Source organism: Anastrepha ludens, chromosome 2 (assembly GCF_028408465.1).
Source record: "Anastrepha ludens isolate Willacy chromosome 2, idAnaLude1.1, whole genome shotgun sequence".
Classification (NCBI taxonomy): domain Eukaryota; kingdom Metazoa; phylum Arthropoda; class Insecta; order Diptera; family Tephritidae; genus Anastrepha; species Anastrepha ludens.
The window spans coordinates 84,975,286-84,994,648 of NC_071498.1; the positions used below are offsets into that span (position 1 = coordinate 84,975,286).

General features: G+C 36.0%; 1 protein-coding gene across 1 annotated transcript; it reads left to right on the top strand.

Annotated features, from left to right (window-relative positions):
- The first annotated feature begins 580 nt into the window (after positions 1 to 580).
- Positions 581 to 5,245, top strand: LOC128858380 (prolyl 4-hydroxylase subunit alpha-2). The gene is made up of 8 exons (XM_054094600.1): positions 581 to 784; positions 857 to 1,011; positions 1,068 to 1,430; positions 1,504 to 1,658; positions 1,749 to 2,195; positions 2,249 to 2,305; positions 2,369 to 2,534; positions 4,875 to 5,245. The coding sequence occupies exons 1-8, from the start codon at positions 606 to 608 to the stop codon at positions 4,985 to 4,987; spliced, it is 1,635 nt and encodes a 544-aa protein (XP_053950575.1). The 5' UTR covers positions 581 to 605; the 3' UTR covers positions 4,988 to 5,245.
- Positions 5,246 to 19,363: the final 14,118 nt, after the last annotated feature.

A 19,363-nucleotide genomic window follows, 5' to 3' on the forward strand; every position in this document is an offset into this window, starting at 1 on the left:
GATAGACAGATTAATTTTACGCCGCCTTGCACTACATCGCAGTTGAACAGTTTGGCATTTTTTTTAGAAATTCACAAAATTTCGGTTCTATATGTGTAAATACGCTAATGTGAAATAATTTTAAGTCTCATATCCAGGCCCTCGCTTTTTATAGAATAGCTGATACTCTTCGACAAGTAATGTTAAACCTCCCTGTTCATTTCTGTCAAAAAGACACTTTTCATAGAAACAATTTGCATTTAGAAGGTTACATGATAACGCTGGTATCTCTACTATGTACTTATAGTATATAAGAAAAAACAAAAAAATGTCGACACCACACCGAAAATTGAAAGAGAGGTTAGGCCTACTTACCGCTCGCATTATGGAAATAAGTTTTGTGTTAATAATATTCATCTGTTGTGTATACAATAATAAATATTTGAGGAACAATGAATTGAAATGTACTCTGTCGATATTTTCTCGAACAGTTGTGCAAACAAGAACTTTCACCACATGTATTTTGGTAGCCACTTTGGGTCACGGAAGTAAAATGCTATTGTTGATTGAATTTCATTTCAGTTAAGTTTCCAAAGCCAACGCGGCAGCATACCGACACAGAGATCATGAAGTCAATACACCTGATAATTTTAGGTTTACTTGCATTGCTAAGCCATAATTCCAAGGGAGATTACTATACATCCATAGCGAGTTTATTCGATCTGCTGGATGTAGAAACGCGCGCCATTGCTTACGTTGAGAAATATATGGAAGAAATGGAAGAAATCAGTAGGCAAGTGAACAAGTAAGTTGAATTATCATCGAACGCGCCGAAAAAATGTAAATAACAAGTCACTTAAAATTTCCTCAATCGCAGTACACTCCAACAGTTAGAACGCGTTGCGAAAGAGGCCGATAGTGACCCAGAAGATTACTATGAGAATCCATTGAATGCCTATAAAATTATTAGTCGGTTTGCAATCGATTGGCGGAATTTGCATAAGACTCTGTTTGATGAAAAACCAACACAAAGTAAGTAATATCCGAGAGTAAATCAGCAGGCTATCACATGCGTGGCGTTTTTTCAGATAATCTTCCTAATACTGCAAACGTCGAGGAAGCAGATGTTCCTGAGCCCACCCACGATGATTTGGTGGGTGCAAGCAAAGGTTTAGCACGTCTGCAAAACACCTATCGACTAGAAACAATCGACGTGGCTGAGGGTTATCTGATGGATTGGAATTATTCGCAAGATTTCACTGCAAGCGAATGCTACTGGCTAGGCCGTAGCTTATATGCGGCGGGCGAATACAAATATGCGGCCGAGTGGCTTATGCAGGCGCATTTACGTTTAGTCGAGGAGTTGAAGGCGCCCGATGAAACGTGGCAGTTGGAGCGAATTACAGATGTGCAGGTGCTTGAATTTCTGGCACCTAGCATGCATCATCTAGGTGAGTGGATGGACATATTTCAGTGAAGAGACAAATCAAGCAAAGTATTTTTTTTATTTCCTGTTACTTTTAGGAAAGAGCAAATTAGCGATACTTTTAAACGATAAACTTTTGGAACAGGATCCCACAAATGTACAAGGGTTGCAAAGCAAAGCACTTTACTCGGAGAAGGCACTTGAGGAGCGACATGCCAAGTCACTCGATAATTTGTCCCATATAATGCCGCAGGTGCTAATAAATACAAATATGAATTTTACCCATACACACATGTAACCGTATAAACATGAAATACATTTTTACGACTCGCTCTTCTTGCAGCGCTCCGAAATCGAGAAGCTCTTTGATAGCGTATGCAATGGTGATGTGCATCAAACTCCTCGTGAACAACGTAATCTTCGCTGCCGTTATGTACACAACAATGTACCCTTTTGTTTCATAGCACCCTTCAAAAAGGAAGAGCTTAATCACGATCCCGCAGTCGCATACTATCACGAAGCCATTTACGACAGTGAAATCCAGCGAATTCTCGATCAAGCCGTAGACAAGGTGGAGCGTTCGATGGTCGGTAGTGAAGAAAATCATAATACCTCTGATGTGCGTACAAGTCAAAATACCTGGCTTGACTTTGAAGAGCACAGTTTCCTTAATAACATGGCACAACGGTTGAGGGATATAACGGGCTTGGTATTGGAAACTGGCGAGCAATTGCAAGTGGCGAATTATGGTATTGGTGGGCATTATGGCGCGCACTATGATTTCACGGAGGTAGTAATGGCGGTTGTGCACAATTATTGTTGCTGATGTGGTTTTCTTTTCAGGACGAACAAGACACTTTTGACGGCCAAGGAAATCGACTTTTAACTGCATTATTTTATGTGAGTTTCGCTTGTTTTGCTCTTTTTAGATGTTTTCTGCATATGCATTTCCATTTTTTGTAGATCAATGATGTGGAGTTAGGCGGCGCCACCGCATTCCCTTATCTACGCTTGGCTGTGCCTCCCATAAGGCGTAGTATGGTCGTTTGGTATAATATGCATAAATCGTTAGAGGTGGACTATCGCACAAAACATGGAGGTTGTCCAGTTTTGATGGGCTCAAAGTGGAGTAAGTTCAAGCACGTCTTATCCATATTTAAAAAATAATTTAGCAATCTTCACGACCTTCTAAGAAAGTATTTGAAAGAGCTTTAGAAGAGATAGATTTGTTACACCCTCTTCAAAGCAGTACATATGTTTGCAATTCATAAGTGCGATTGCTCATCTTGGAGAAACCTAAAGCCTTAGAGTATATGAAGCAGTGCTTAACGTAGTCACCATCCAAGATATAAAATCAGGCACTTCGTATCAAAAATGTTAAGTCAGAAATTCTCAGTATTCAAGTAAAATTCAACGAAGTATTCCTAATTCCTAGGAGGAACTAATTGTCCTTCATATTACGTGTACATCATTAACCAGTTTGTGCCGAATACCCACCAAAAACAATGCCTATATGAAAGACTTCTGCCTTCTGACCAATCAGGGCCCCAATTTGGAGTTATGAGTTTATGTTTTTTAAATGTTTACATATTTAGGAGTTTTTAATACAATCGTTGCAAATTTTTTTTGTCACATACGACGTCAACAGCATCACAGTTAACTCATTTCTTAAGCCTTGCTCCCGTTTTTCCAAATAGCCAATGAAACTGCAAAGTGATTTTGAGTTTGCTTCCAATCGAGATCGACTTCGTTCTATAATATAACTTTTAGCGCCGAATAGCGGCGTCTAAGCCGAATGAGTTGTGCGTGGCCACTGTGGCCATGAAATATTTAATAGCGATCGCGCTTAGCAGTCAATGGCAAGCCTCTGAGTATAATTCAACCATGAAAAAGGTGCACCAAAAGAATGAGCGCACCAATTAAATATTTACGAGTAAATCAGAATTATCGATTATTGTGGAAAATACCAACATTTTAAACGATTACTTTTACGTTTGCAATTGCAGCAACTCAACATTTTTCCAACCGTGTACACGTCTCACAACGCGAAATTCATAACGATTATGAAACCCCAATAATTATTCATGTACAGTAATAGAATCATTACGACTGTAGAATGTATGGAAGCCGTTCGGACCATTTTCTCCAAAATAAATCCATTATTTTTGAGTAAAATTTTTACGCAAATGGTTTAAAACTGTTGTTTGGTGGATGTGTATATTAGCTCCTGGGCGATGATACGGCCAGTAACTTGTCGGTCAACTTCGATTTTTTTCTGTGATTTTATCGACATTTTCTTTAAGATCAACTACCTGAACAGCATCGACGAAGCCGAAATTGCAAGTAATTGCCTGTTCCAGTATCGATACCATAAACACCATTCACAATTTCAGCGGCCTGGCTCGCATCTAAATCAAGAGGGTTAATGTGAGTTTTTGTTTGTAGAAGCATATATTAAGTAGGGCTGTGGGTTTCGTCAGAGGCATCCTAGATTAACTATTCCAAATTCGTTTAAATGTTATTGGGTATGGGAATAAATGTCCGCCCTCGTAAAAGAGGTGTCACTGCTGATACTATTTTTGTGCTGGCTCTAGTAATATACCGCTGATTTGAAGGTGTATATGTCAGGTCTCGATCGCAGTAGTTGACATTCGTTTGAAGTGTAAAGATCCTTTTTTATCTGACATCAAAAATGTTTACGTTCGTCCCGAAAAAACAGCATTTGCGGGAAGTCATGCTTCATTATAACCTTTTAAAGAAAAGTGCAGCTGAAACGTGTCGTATATTGAACAATATTTACGGTAATCACGCTCCATCAAATGCAACTTGTTAAGACTGGTGTCGACGCTTCCAAAGTGGCAATTTCGACGTGAGTGATAAAGATCGCGAAGAATAAATTCGAATTGCAATTACAATTATTGGATGAAGACGTATTTCGAACTCTTGATGATATGTCTAAGGGATTGGATGTTGACAGATCGACCGTCGGTAAACGTTTGCACGCGATGGGCCAGCAAGCAGGTAACTAGGTGGCATATCAATTGAAGGAAAGATGTTTGGTGATTTGTGAAATCCTTCTTAAATGGCTAAAAAGAAAATGTTTTTCGATGTATTATGATAACCCTAAACGTCGAAAATGTTCGAGCCTGCCTGGTGAACCAGGTGAACCAAGTTCATCGACAGCGAAAAAAAATATTTATGCTTCAAAGGTTATGTTGTGCAACTGGTGCGATCAGAAGGGTGTCATCTATTACGAAACCCTTAAACCATCTTAAACCATCACTGGTGATCATTACCAATATTTTACTCCAGATTCTGCCGCTCTTAACATTAGCTTGGCTTTCAATGGGCCTCATGATTTCTATTAGAAATTTCTAGCACTTTTATATATGGAATTTTATAAATTTAAAAAGCTATTCGATTATTGCGATGATCTTAATTCAAACTTTACTTTTCTATACTTATCCAGTTTGCAACGAATGGTTCCACGAAGCCGAGCAAGAATTCAAAAGACCGTGTGGCTTAGAAAGTGATGGTCATAAATCATTAAAATTTAAGAATTTGCATTTAAGTGGGCAATAAAATGTATTAAATAAATTAAGAATTATATAAAAAATGTAAAACTTAATCCGCTCTAATACTTATAAGTGTATACCTATGATCGCAATGTATCTTTGCCAATGCTAGTATTGTCCTCGACAAACTTGGTCTGGTAGGCATTCCCTTTCATAATTATTAGCGTTTGTTCCTGTTGAGTAATTTTTTTGTAAAATCGGTAGACAAGGCATAAGAAATACCAGAAATTTTTAAAAGTCTTTCTAGCCGGTAATAAATGTTCATATCAGCATTCAAGTGTTCTAATTTCACTCAAAAAATGCAAACATTTCACTGTATGGGAAAAACATGAATGCAATGAGTTAGACATTAGCTAAAAATTTGACGATTTTTTAAAAGTAGGTTATGTTAATATAACAGGTACTATATTTGTTAACAAATATACTAGCTTTAAATAACTAAGCAACAGGCTCAAGGTATATACCATATCGTTGGCTTAGTGTGCAAACGTAATAAGTCAACTTTTTATGAAAATTTTAAGAGTTCGTATTGAAACTCTTGCGGCCAGAAATAGAAAGCGTAGAGAAAAATGTAAATATTATTAAGGAAAACCAAAAGTCGGAAACAGCTGGAATTACGAAAAGACAAAAAAATCACGGACATTGAAGGTAAGATGTAGCTGTAAAAAACTATTGCCATAAAGTGAGCATACATCACTGACGAAGATGGAAAAAAAATATTTCAAGAGCTTTAGCAAACAACTTAAGATTAAAAAAAGGTTTATATTATATATTCCTGACATGAAAAAGTTTCTCACAAAAAATATTTGCCGTTCGGAGTCGGCTAGAAACTATAGATCCCTCCAACATCAAGACGCACTCTGCAAATAGGAGCTGACCAAACATTCAAAAAGGATGTACGCGCCAAATACAATCTCGAAAAAGTAAAGTATATCAGTGTAAATGTATATAAGTGTAAAAGATGCCAAAATCAGTACAAACTCAAAATAGAAAATAAAAATATTCGAGTGTGCAACTTTTTTATAAATATTGTATTTTCACATTAGTCAATCAACTATTAGTTATTGGGTGTAAAAGCTTTAAGTTTCAGAAACCAAAGAAAACTGTTCAAAAAAAAGATACTCAACAGAGGAGGAACAATGGCTGAATTCTTCTTCGACTCTATGCCACCAGTGGAACCTCACTACTGTCCTGCTGATATTAAAAAAAGAGTGTCTGGCAAAGTGGTGTTCAGAAAGAACGCTTTACGACTTTGATGATTTTACAGTGACCGAAAAGAAAACAAAAAGCCTGTTAGCAAGTACGAATAGCGATGGTGGCAATGAGATTCGATCGAGATGTCACTAAATTAAGACAATAGTGGGCGCGATTGAAATTGGGAGCCAAGAAACCTTCACGAGTAGAAGGAAAGCAATAACTGGAATTGAAAACTTGGATGAAGTGTCAAATGTTGACGAGTAAGAATGTCTCATTCAAACTATGATCGCTTTGGAAGTGGGTACTATATTAATTTCAAGAGGATACCATATTATAGCGACATATTGGATGTGGATGAGGAGTACAACAGTTCCACTACACCATTGATCCCTTAATCCGGAAGCCACGAACGAGCCACGAACCTTATTTTAGTGTTCTAAAATCACGACCTGCTCATTTTGAAGTTGAAACTCCGTTGTAATACACGTGAAGAGATTATTGTTTCGCTCATCCTTGCGCGCAGCCATGCTAACATACAGAAAATATTTAATGTCTTTCCACAATCTGTCTGCAAATATTGTTGCCGTATGTGTATACATATGTTTATTCGAACATATGTACATAAGCCATTCATAACTCAAATGGTAGACACAACATCTGTAAAGTACAAGAAAGTTTGAATTGAATGGCTTGCTCGTACTAAGAACGAGTTATTTGAACCCGAGACAGTTGTTTCACTGTGAAACTAATTTGATGTTTTTAGTTTTTTTTTTGTGTATACATATATAGTAAGTATTTTTAATTTATCAAAAACATTGTGTGTGATCACGCTCTTTTTTGAACGAACTTTTTGTCGTGTGAAATATCTGCGTTGTTTGTCCAAATGTATGACAATAACCTAGCGCCAAAGTGTGCTAATAAAGTGTACTAGATACTGGTAAATACACTTAGGTAACCTTATTTTGGCAAACAAATATAATTTTTTTTTTGTTCAAAAAATTTCTTTACATTTCCTTTCCAAATTAAGCCATTCATTTTTTGTATTCGAAAATAAAATACAATTGTAAGTCCACGGTGATATATACACTTAGCTATTTGTGGGTAAACATTTAGATTTCTTCTAATTATTTCGAATAACAAAAGATATTCAGCAAAATCAAGGTACTGCTACAAGCTATTGGCTTTCTTTTTTAATAAATTTGTTTTTGAACTTTTTGAGTGCGTAAATTTTCAGAGAGCGTTAATAAAAAAAATGTTTCATTTTTGTCAAAAGCAAAAGGCACACCTTATTAAAGCACTATATAAGTACATATATATGAATATCCCGGTCGATCGAGCTAGTTCTCCAGTTTGTGGCTGGCTCCTTGAAGTTTTCAGAAAAATGGAGGGATCTACAATTTTATGACTCCGAAATTTGCAACTATTTGCCGAGGAGCGACCACTATTAAAATATAAAAAACCTTTTCTATCGTTATGATGTTTCGAACGCGGGCACTACTGAATGGCAGTCAGGCGCAAAGCCAATCGGCTACGGCGGCCGCCATATTTTAATAAACTTTAATTTAGTCTGACGGTTAATTTTTCAAACCAAACAAAAGTCATAGATCATAAGATTATAGCATGTAGTATCAGATCGACGAGCGGAGTCTTAGCATAAAAAAAGTGGTTGTGGTTTTATTCGATCCCAATAATAAATGGTATTTCAAAAGACACGCCTAAGACATTTAAAAGTTTAGATTATTTCAGATTTCACTATTTTTCTTCGAAATGCGGCTCTTGAATGTGAAATATGAGAAAAATTACACTACATTATTACAAGTAAAATTCGCCGCGCAGTTAATTCATGAATGCCTAATTGATGAGGACGTCGAGATATATATGTTGAAATTTGTGCATCAACACTTTCCTTAGCAATATTCTGAACAGAAAGTTCAGTTTTTGGTAAGCCAGTCCATTAGTCTATTCTACAGTCTATCCTCGACAGAAACAGTTTCTAGAAATTTGTTCACCAACTTTTAAATTGTCGAATTATTCGAATGATTATTTCCACCATAAAATCAGGAATTTTGCAATATGTTGTTTTAAAAGATCGACCATCGAACCATTTCCAATAATAAGTTTCAATATTTTTAACGCGTTGTTCTATCGTCTAAAATTATACATCCGTCTACTTGACAAATATCGAAGATGGCATAAAAATGGTGCCGTCTAGGACTGCTAGGACATCTAGGCGTCACTTTTGGGAGACCCTTTATTTATGTTGGATCTAAGTGAGGTGGGAAGCAATACGTGTGGTAAGGATAAGCGAATATTATGAAGCCGTTCTGGATATACACCCGTTTTTTTCAAAATTTTATATTTTATAATATTTACATATGTATTTATTTATATAATATTATTTTTATTTTTAATTTTTTTATATATTATTTTTTATATTATTATATTGTTTTTTATTTTTATTTTTTTGATTTTAAATTTGCTGTAAGGGCAGCAATCTCAATGTTTAAGTCACGATGTATCATACATACATACATATATGGGCGCTCGTCATACTACATACCATAGGTCATTTTGTATTATCCGAATAATTTTAGACTGGTTCCTTTGTAATATCAGCTGGTTGAATTTTGACGAAGCTCCCACATTTCCATATTGGCATTGTATTTTAGAAGTTTATTATTTAGCGATAATTTGAATTGTATTCCGAGGAGTCAGTAAAGTTGTCTACAGTGATTTTTAATTTCATTTCATTTTTTAATAATATTACGATTATCGGCTTTTTAAACCAGTCGAGTAATGTGTTTAGTTCAATTGTTGTTTTTGAGTGGCGCGTCTTTCATTATTTTCCCATACCAAAACAACTATAATGTCAACGAATGTAGCAATCAGGCTGTTTTGGTATGTCTGCTTTATATATGAGATATAGCATTAAGGAACTCCAAAGTTCATTGCTTGTATGCATCGGTGCACTTTACATATACACTCGCCTATATATGGCTTTTCCACAATTGGTAGTAGCCATTTGGCAACCATATACAGCAGTCAAACTTTATCAGATGTTTTTACTACGTCAAGATATATATAGCTACATATGCTTGCTTTATCTATATAGGGTTTTTTTAGCTGCATGAGAACTATCGGTATCAATAACATGGTATGACATTTCTGTTCATCACTGACGGCATCATTGATCTTTAATCCTTTCGAAATTAGCTGCCGCTACAGTGAATGGTAAACGCTATCGAGCCATCCTGACTGAATGATTTTTTCCAAAAATTAATCATCTAAACATCGACGGCATTTGGTTCCAACAAGACAGCGCAACTTGCCATGCAGCGCCAACAAACGATTTATTGCAATATTCAAGCCACAATTGACGCCATATGGCCGAAATCGGACTGATCAAATGGTCCATGTTACTTGTAGCCGCGACGGATATAAGCCGGATATCATATTGAACAAAATAGTTCGTCCTACGGTAGATAATTGCACACCTCCGACGAGACAGCAAAGGACGTTTGCGCTAGTTATATATTTTTAGATGCAATATACGAGTATAAATCAAATCTTCGATCTCATCGCACATACTTATACTTATGTACATATCAACGCGCTTGCAAACCACCAACTCTACCGTTTTGAACTAGTTTGGATAAAGTCGCAAGATATATACGTATGTGTGTAGTATGAAAATAGATCTTTAACAGACTCCCAAAAACAGGTATTGCACACACATACGCATACACATATACTTGCATATATTATATTAAAAAAACTTATTTACTTATGCGCACCTCTATTTATACAATTGATCTATTATTCATATGCAGTTTGTAGTTTTTATTCCGAAGTATTTATTTATCAAGTGCACTTAGCATCTGCTTCAAATTTACCGGTATCCACCAAAAGTGAATAGAAATTTTAATAAATGAACACTCGCATGCACATGTCTTTCCATATGTTTGAATATTTATATCGGAGTTTCTATGAATCGTTTAAATTCATATTTCATAGGTATGTATGTAGCTAAGCGAGTTGAAAAGAATAAAAGCAATAAAAACCAAAAATGATTCTTAGTCACGTAGACCTTCCAATTAAAGGGTGATTCCATAAGACCGCAGGTTTTATTTTATAAATAAAGCGCAACAATATTCATTTAAATATTTTTTTCTTATTTATTTATTTCATCATGTTTTTAGTCTATGACACACAATATTCGTTAAATACCCACCACGACTCCTCTGGCACCACCGAATGCGCATACCAAAATTTTCCATGACTTTTTGGCATAGTTCGGGTTGTATATCATTTACAACGAGTATGATTTCATTATTCAGTTCTGAAATCGTTCGCGCCTACTTTTCAGGTAGTCTCGAAGAAAGAATGGAGACAAATCAAAAGATTTTGGCGGCCATTTAACCTTGTTGTTTCGTGAAATAAACATTTTGGAAGCATTAGAAGAAGCTCTAGGAAAACGGCTAGTAAGCAATGCTACAGGGAACAAAACTCCCTGGTTCACCGGAGAAGTAAAACAGATAACTGAATAGAAAAAGAAGGCATTTTTAGACTACAAGATAACAAAAACCGGCGAAAGCCAATAACGTAACACTCAACAAAGAAATTTAACCAACAAAGGAATAAGAGAAATAAAAAATCGTACTGGAAAAGTTTCACAAAGACCATGGAAAGTGATACATAAGATGTATATGATACTCAAAGAAAGTTAAGGAAAATGTTAAAAAGTCAGAAGATAGAAGGGAGTGAAACAATAAAAGTGCATCCAAAACAAATCAATGAATGGAAATCATATTTTAAAGAATTATACAAAAATAACACTCAATGAAAGCGAACACTCCATTCGATGATTATGAATCTAGAGATGTAAATATAACCACTAAGGATGTTGAATTTGCAAAAAAAATGCTCAACAATAGAAAGCTCTTGGTCATTATGGTATTGCAAATGAAATGCTTAAATATGGTGAAGAGTATCTTCATCAAGAGATTGCCATCTCTTCTACATTTCACTGAAAATTATGGAAAATTGTGGAACAGTCAGTCAATTGAGTTCGAGTTCATCCTGATTTGAGGATGTACTGCAAATATTAAAAGAAAGAAAGGCGCCTCGACAAATCCTACAAGTCATCAGCGATGTCAATATTACGTGCTCAACAAAAAAATTGGTACATGATTAAAATACCAAAAGTATAAATTGCACTACCGGAATACGGCAAGGTAACTCTTTAAGTCCACAATTTTTCAATCTTATTGATAATCTTCATCCTGCATAGCTTTGTTATAACTTGCAAAAAATATGGAAGTTTCAACTAAAAAAACTAAATCTTTAGAAATATCAAAAGAACCTAAAAGATGCATGCTGGAGATTGACCGCTATATGATAGAACCAGTAATGCAATTTAAACATTTGGGTATAGATGTATCTAGCAATCGAAATATAATAACATAAGTGCGAGAGGGATGCGCAAACGGTGCGCAGATATTAGGGTGTCTGCGAGAAAGTTGGATATCTACCTCAGCTGAAAATAAATCACAACAATGATATGAGATTTATGAATTATGTACAATAATTTATGTGTAATTTCTCTAAATATTAAAATGTATGTATTTATGTATCAATTTATATATATTAACTTTATTGAATATATATGTATGCATTTTAATTTTTGTGTAAAGAAAAACAGGCAAAGCTTATAATAAGAGATAAAGAAGAAGAAGCTTAGGTGAAAATGTGTATCAAGCAATGCACGAAAAGCACTTCTTGCCTTCACTTAGATCACACGCTGAGTATCACTCCATAACAAAGTTGCAAAAGCCTGAAGTGGAAAAAAGAGGTTGTCTGTAAAGTCGGTTTACTGACGATAGTTTAACGTGATAACGTCATAAGAAAATACTGATTGAATGGTTGCATTTTTCAAAAGAAAATTTTAATTTTATTTGTTTGATAGATATTTTGTATGGATATAGAGAATGAGTTAACATTAACATAACATAATATACTTTAACATAACATAACATAACATAACATAACATAACACAACATAACACAAGATAACATAACATAACATAACATAACATAACATAACATAACATAACATAACATAACATAACATAACATAACATAACATAACATAACATAACATAACATAACATAACATAACATAACATAACATAACATAACATAACATAACATAACATAACATAACATAACATAACATAACATAACATAACATAACATAACATAACATAACATAACATAACATAACATAACATAACATAACATAACATAACATAACATAACATAACATAACATAACATAACATAACATAACATAACATAACATAACATAACATAACATAACATAACATAACATAACATAACATAACATAACATAACATAACATAACATAACATAACAAATTACCCCGTATTAAAGCACTTATCAACAGCTTTCATTTGATACCCTTATTGTACATACACAGCCAAAGGTTACCCGGGTCCACGTTTTGACCTATATCTCGAGACCCCAGTCACGGAGCGGCATGAAAAATACTCTGTACTAAAGCATTCACCAACAGCTTCAATTTGATATCCATATTGTACAAACACATTCTAGGGTCCACGTTTTGGTCTCTATCTCGAGACCCTAGTCACGGAGCGGCATGAAAAGTACTCTGGACTAAAGCATTCACCAACAGCTTCCATTTGATACCCATATTGTACATACACATCCGAAGGTTACCCGGGTCCACGTTTTGACCTATATCTCGAGCCCTATTTCCAAAATAAAATATAATCCATGTTACTCGTGGATGATGTAGCTTTCGAATGGTGAAAGAATTTTTAAAATCGGTCCAGTAGTTTTTGAGCCTCTTCATTACAAACAAACAAAGTTTTCCTCTTTATAATATTAGTATAGACAACATATCTTATAAGGTATATGGTAAATACATACATTTTTTCCTTCATATATAATAAAAAAATTAATAATAATAACATTAAAACAACAGGTATTATTAACAAACTTGGTTTTATTTTAAATTCTTCAAGTGAATCAAATTAATAATAACACTAGTCTACAAGGAAAAGTATCCGAAATAATTTAAACTAATATCTGCTTCTCTGTCCATGCAAAATTCGGATTGATAACTAAAATTAATTTATTAGTTTGAGTTTTCGAGATATCCTAACCTAAAAGTGCAAAAAACCCCATTTTTGCCCATATTTGAGGTTATGTAGCCTTGCAGATGTTTTCTTTCACCAAAATTAAAGGATGGCATCTTTAAATACAATCCTTCTGTGTTCAAATGGCGTTTTGTTTGCTCAAATATCATTTTTTTTCGCAGAGATATCGCATTTTGAAATTTTCATGTTTCGAAATTTTCCTACACCTGAAAATTGATTAAGATAACATAGACATGATATATTCGATTACTAATTTTCTTGAATTGAGTCTTATTTTTCTTAAAATTTTGTCTCACACCATAAGTGTGCTGACTCACCACATCCCTACACTATCTAACCTTTGGGTACCGAGTCACACACAGCCCTAACCCCTAGAAACCACCCCTATCATACCGCGAGCAGGCTAACCCACATAACCGCAAGCAGGCTTTCCCACAAACTCCAAATTTACATACTATTAATCCATATATTTCAGGCCCTCAAACCCAAGAAAATTAGTAATCGACTATATCATGTCTATGTTATCTTAATCGATTTTCAGGTGTAGGAAAATTTCGAAACATGAAAATTTCAAAATGCGATATCTCTGCGAAAAAAAATGATATTTGAGCAAACAAAACGCCATTTGAAAAAAGAAGGATTGTATTTAAAGATGCCATCCTTTAATTTTGGTGAAAGAAAACATCTGCAAGGCTACATAACCTCAAATATGGGCAAAAATGGGGTTTTTTGCACTTTTAGGTTAGGATATCTCGAAAACTCAAACTAATAGAGCAATTCTGAGGCCAGATTTGGATTCAGCGCATCATAAACCTTCGGAAATATATAGTCTGGTTTCTGGGTCTGAATGTTGGTAAAATTTTGTCGGCCTGTGTAATCAATAAGAAGGCATATGCAAATACAAATACGAGAATTTATATATGTACATATGCGCATATACATACATATATACGCTCACTTAAGTAGGAGAGAGCAAGATGTCGAACGTTGCCGTTCGTTTGCTTTGTTTGTGTAAAAATCTGGCAACTACACACATTTGACAACCCACTTGCTATCTACCATTTTGAATTTCATACTTATTATAGCTAACGAGATTGATTGAATAAAGACAAGCTAACAAAGGTTATGGGCCCAGCCCCCAAGTAAAAGTTAAAAGGTTTGAAAATAATAACGTTGTTCGCGGAGCACTAAAGTCAATCGTTTGTCGATTGTGCGCAATAAAACGCGGTATCAGTTTTTTTTATCAATTTCGTTCGTCGATTGAAAAAAAAAAACATAACCTCTACTCAACATGAGCCACGCGATGCAGCTTGAAAAGCTTAACGGCGAAAATTATTCCACGTGGGTATTACAGATGAAAAGTTGCTTGATTACCCAAGATTTGTGGAAGCCAGTGGTTACAGAGTGTCCAGCATCGGGTCAGGAACGAGATCGGTGGTTGTCGGACGATGAGAAAGCGCTGGCCACAATTACTTTATGTGTGAGACCATCAGAATTACTGAATATCAAAGATTGCAAAACAGCGAAAGATGCATGGATGGCATTAAGCGAGCTATATAACGCGTGTGGACCTGCGAGGAAGGTCAATCTCTTCAAAAGACTAGTCAGATTCAAGTTTCACAGCAGTGAAAAGTTTGCGCCTCAAATAAATGAAATCTGCTCAATAGCAGAAAACTTGCGCGAGATTGCAGTTACGGTTCCCAGTGACTTGCTCTCAATTTTGCTTTTAGGCAGCTTACCGGACGACTTGGAGAGTTTCGTCATCGCAATCGAAAGCAGAGACAAATTGCCATCATTGGATAACCTAAAAAGTAAAATACTCGAAGAAGAGCAAAGACGTGGTGACAAATACGAACCAAACAGCGAGAAAGTTCTAGCGATGAACTCAAAGAATGGTGTAAGAGGAAATAAAAACCCGCAATACTCGCAGCAACAACAACAACGATCACGAGGAGCCGATAAGCAAAATAACAAAGTCAAGTGCTACGAGTGTGGAAGAAGGGGCCACATACGTGCTGAATGCAGAAGGCGCAAAGATCAACCTGCTCCAGTTGCACTAAGTGTAGTAAATTTGCAGAGCAAAACGGATCAAAAAGTGTGGATATTGGACAGTGGTGCTTCGTCCCATATGTGCCCACATAAGTCATTATTCAATAAGTTAAGCAAACACTCGCAAAAAGTGTACTTAGCAACGGGTGAAGAAGTGAGTGCGACGGGGATAGGTACCATAAAATTAAAGTCAAGTTTCACAGAATTGATTTTAAATAAAGTGTCGTACATTCCGGACTTACAAGCAAACATTATATCATTGAGCAAAGTGATAAAAAATGGAAATAAAGTGTATTTTAATGAAATGAAAACAGAAGTAAAAAGCAAAGACAATAGAACGGTTTTCGCGGCTAAAGAAGACAACGGTATGTTTTATACCTATTTAGAAAAACCAAATAGTAACAACAACAAAGAGCAGCTAATGACAATGAAAGAGAGCGAATTAAAATTATGGCACCAACGGTTCGGTCATTTAAATTGCACGGACTTACTGAATCTGTCAAAAAGGGAAATGGTCCGTGGATTGGAATTTCGATGAGAAATTATATCCAAAAATATAAACTGTAATACGTGCGCGTTATGTAAAATAAGTCGTAAACCATTTCCAAATTATTCCAGTGTCAGCAGCTCGAAATTGCTAGAAATCATACACAGTGATATATGTGGCCCAATGCGTGTGCCTTCACAAGGTGGTGCAAAATATTTTATCACTTTCATCGATGATTTCTCTCGCTACGTTTACGTCGATTTTTTTAAAGAGAAAATCAGATGCATTCAATGCATTTAAAACATTTTTAAATCAAGTTGAAAGGCAGACGGGTAACAAAATCAAAAAATTGAGAAGTGATAACGGTTTAGAATATGTGAACTCTAATTTTAAAATTTTTTTGGATAGCAACGGAATCGTACACGAAACAACCGTCAGCTACACTCCACAGCAGAATGGTACTGCCGAAAGGTCAAATCGGACGTTGGTGGAGATGGCAAGATGCTTGCTAGAGATGTCAACCCTTCCTCAGTATTTATGGGCCGAAGCAGTAAATACCGCCGCATACATACGAAACCGTTCGTGCACAAAAATACTAAAAAATAAAACGCCATTTGAATGTTGGGTCGGTAAAAAGCCTAGTGTAAAACATTTTAAGGTATTTGGTTGTGAGGCCGTTGTGCTTGATAAGAGAAACAGAAAATCTAAATTTGAACCAAAAGGTGTAAAAATGGTGTTCGTTGGATACGCGTCTAACACAAAAGGCTATAGACTTTTTGACTTAAAAGAAAGAAAAATCGTAATTGCAAGAGATGTTTTATTTTTTGAAGAAACTTTCGATAAAACTGAAAACGAGTACAAAATAGAAACAGAACGAAAAGAAGGAGAACAGTATGAAATAGATTTCGGGATGAAAGAAGAAAATAAAAGTGGCGAAGAAGCAAAAGAAACGGAACTCGAAGACAATTTTTTAAGTGCGAGTAGTGACGATAATGATCATGACTATGATGACATAGAAACAATTGCAAATCGAGTGGTGGCGCGAAAAGAGCAAAATCGGTCAATTTCGGGAAGGTTCGGTGAATCGAAAAGAGGCATGGGACATAAAAACCGTTATTTACATGCAGTAGTTGAGAAACCCAATTCGGTTAAAGAAGCACACGAATCGCCACAAAATCGGGAATGGAAAAATGCAATGCAGACTGAGTATAACGCGCTTACGAAAAACAACACATGGAGCCTAGTAACCTGCCCAGAAAACAAGAACGTCATTGGATCGAAGTGGGTATTTACTACGAAACATAACGCTGATGGCACTATTGATCGGTATAAAGCTCGTTTGGTGGCGCAGGGCTGCACACAAGTGGCCGGCATTGATTACACAGACACATTCGCCCCGGTGGTAAGGCACTCTACTATACGACTCATTTTGTCGCTGGCAGTGCAGTGTAAGCTACTAGTCAACCACGTCGATGTTGTTTCGGCGTACCTTAATGGCGATCTGGAGGAAGAGGTGTATATGAGGCAACCAGAAGGCTTCATAGACAAAAATTTTCCTAAAAAGGTGTACAAGCTCAACAAATCATTGTACGGGCTGAAGCAGGCTGGGCGAAATTGGAACACGAAGGTCAACTCTATCCTATGCGAAATCGGTTTCAAAAGATGCAAGGTCGACAACTGCGTATACACTTTGATGACAGACAAGGAGATTAACATAATTTCAGTATATGTCGATGACATTATACTAGCATGTTCGTCGGCGGAAACATTACAACATATCATTAAAAAGCTTCAGTCACACGTCGAGGCAGTCGACAAAGGCCCTCTTAGATACTATTTGGGGATGGAGATCTGTCGTGATGGACAGCGCGGTTCTATATCTATATGCCAACATAGATACGTGACGGAAATGTTAAAAAAATGGAACATGGATGAATGCAAAGGAGCGTCAACGCCATTCGCTAGCGGCACCGTTCTGGATAAATGCTTAGATCCAGACTGTTTGGGCTATGAAACTAAAAACTATCAATCGCTTGTTGGTGGTTTGACATACTTGGCTACCGTTTCGAGACCATACATCGCTTACACCGTATCCAAACTAGCTCAGTTCCATGGACATCCACATAGAGAGCATATGTTGGCAGCAAAAAGAGTGCTTAGATACCTGAAATCTAAGCCTCCGGGTACGTTAACTTTTCTACCTAACAGCCATAGTCTTATTTGTTTTACAGATGCTGATTGGGCTTCTGATAGTACGGATAGAAAATCGTACAGTGGATTCGCTTTGTTCCTAGGCGAAAACCTGATTGCGTGGGAATCCAAGAAACAAAAGGTGGTTTCACTTAGTACTATGGAGGCGGAGTACATCGCGATGTGTTCCGGAGCAAAAGAAGTTACATTTCATAGAAGTCTGCTGCAGGAGATGGGTTTTAATGAATACACTAAGAAGCCAACAACAATCATGTGCGACAACCAGAGTGCGCAATTCTTAGTAAAAAATCCAATTGTGCATCAGCGAAGCAAGCACATCGACATTCGCTACCATTACCTTCGAGACAAATATCATGGAAATGAATTAAATATTGAATATGTCCCGTCAGAAGATAATGTAGCGGATATACTTACGAAGAATCTTCCCAAAGACCGGCACGAATACCTAACTGGCGCTATGAAGCTGAAATTTTGAATATTTTTTCTTTGAATTTTTTTTTGTTGTATCGAGCTGATTAAATTTTTTCGTTGTATTTCTTTTTGAATTGTTTAATGTATTGTAAGAAAAATTTTGAAGTGTTATTGTTTTTTTTTTTTTGTTCATACAATACTGTAAAGCAATTGGGTTGAGGCGGAGTTTGTAAAAATCTGGCAACTACACACATTTGACAACCCACTTGCTATCTACCATTTTGAATTTCATACTTATTATAGCTAACGAGATTGATTGAATAAAGACAAGCTAACAGTTTGCTTTGTCGTTCGTTCCGTGCTTTCGCTTGCAGTTCATTCAATGCAATGAGCAAGGTAACGACAATGAGCAAGGTAACTACATATGAGCAAGGTAACACTAATGAGCAAGGTAACACTAATGAGCAAGGTAACGACACATTTTTTCGTGCGTGCAGGCTGTTAAATCGAGTTATAAGACGTTATCACGTCCAAAATTAATTAAAAGAAACTAGTACATCATAAATAATTATATAATCATATAGAAAATTATGACAATTCAGTTACTGGCGGAGAAATATCGCAAGTGGAAGACATAACAGACATAAACCTACCCCAGTGCAAACATGCATTGTACGTAATAGATACTCATACTATACACCATTTTTTCAATTTTTTTGTTTTTTTATTTTAGAAAGATACACTTCTCCCAACGCTCCGGCCATTTCTTCATTTTAGGGACAAGAAAAAGGCGCAGGGAGGCAGACCGGGTGCAGCAGCAATTCATA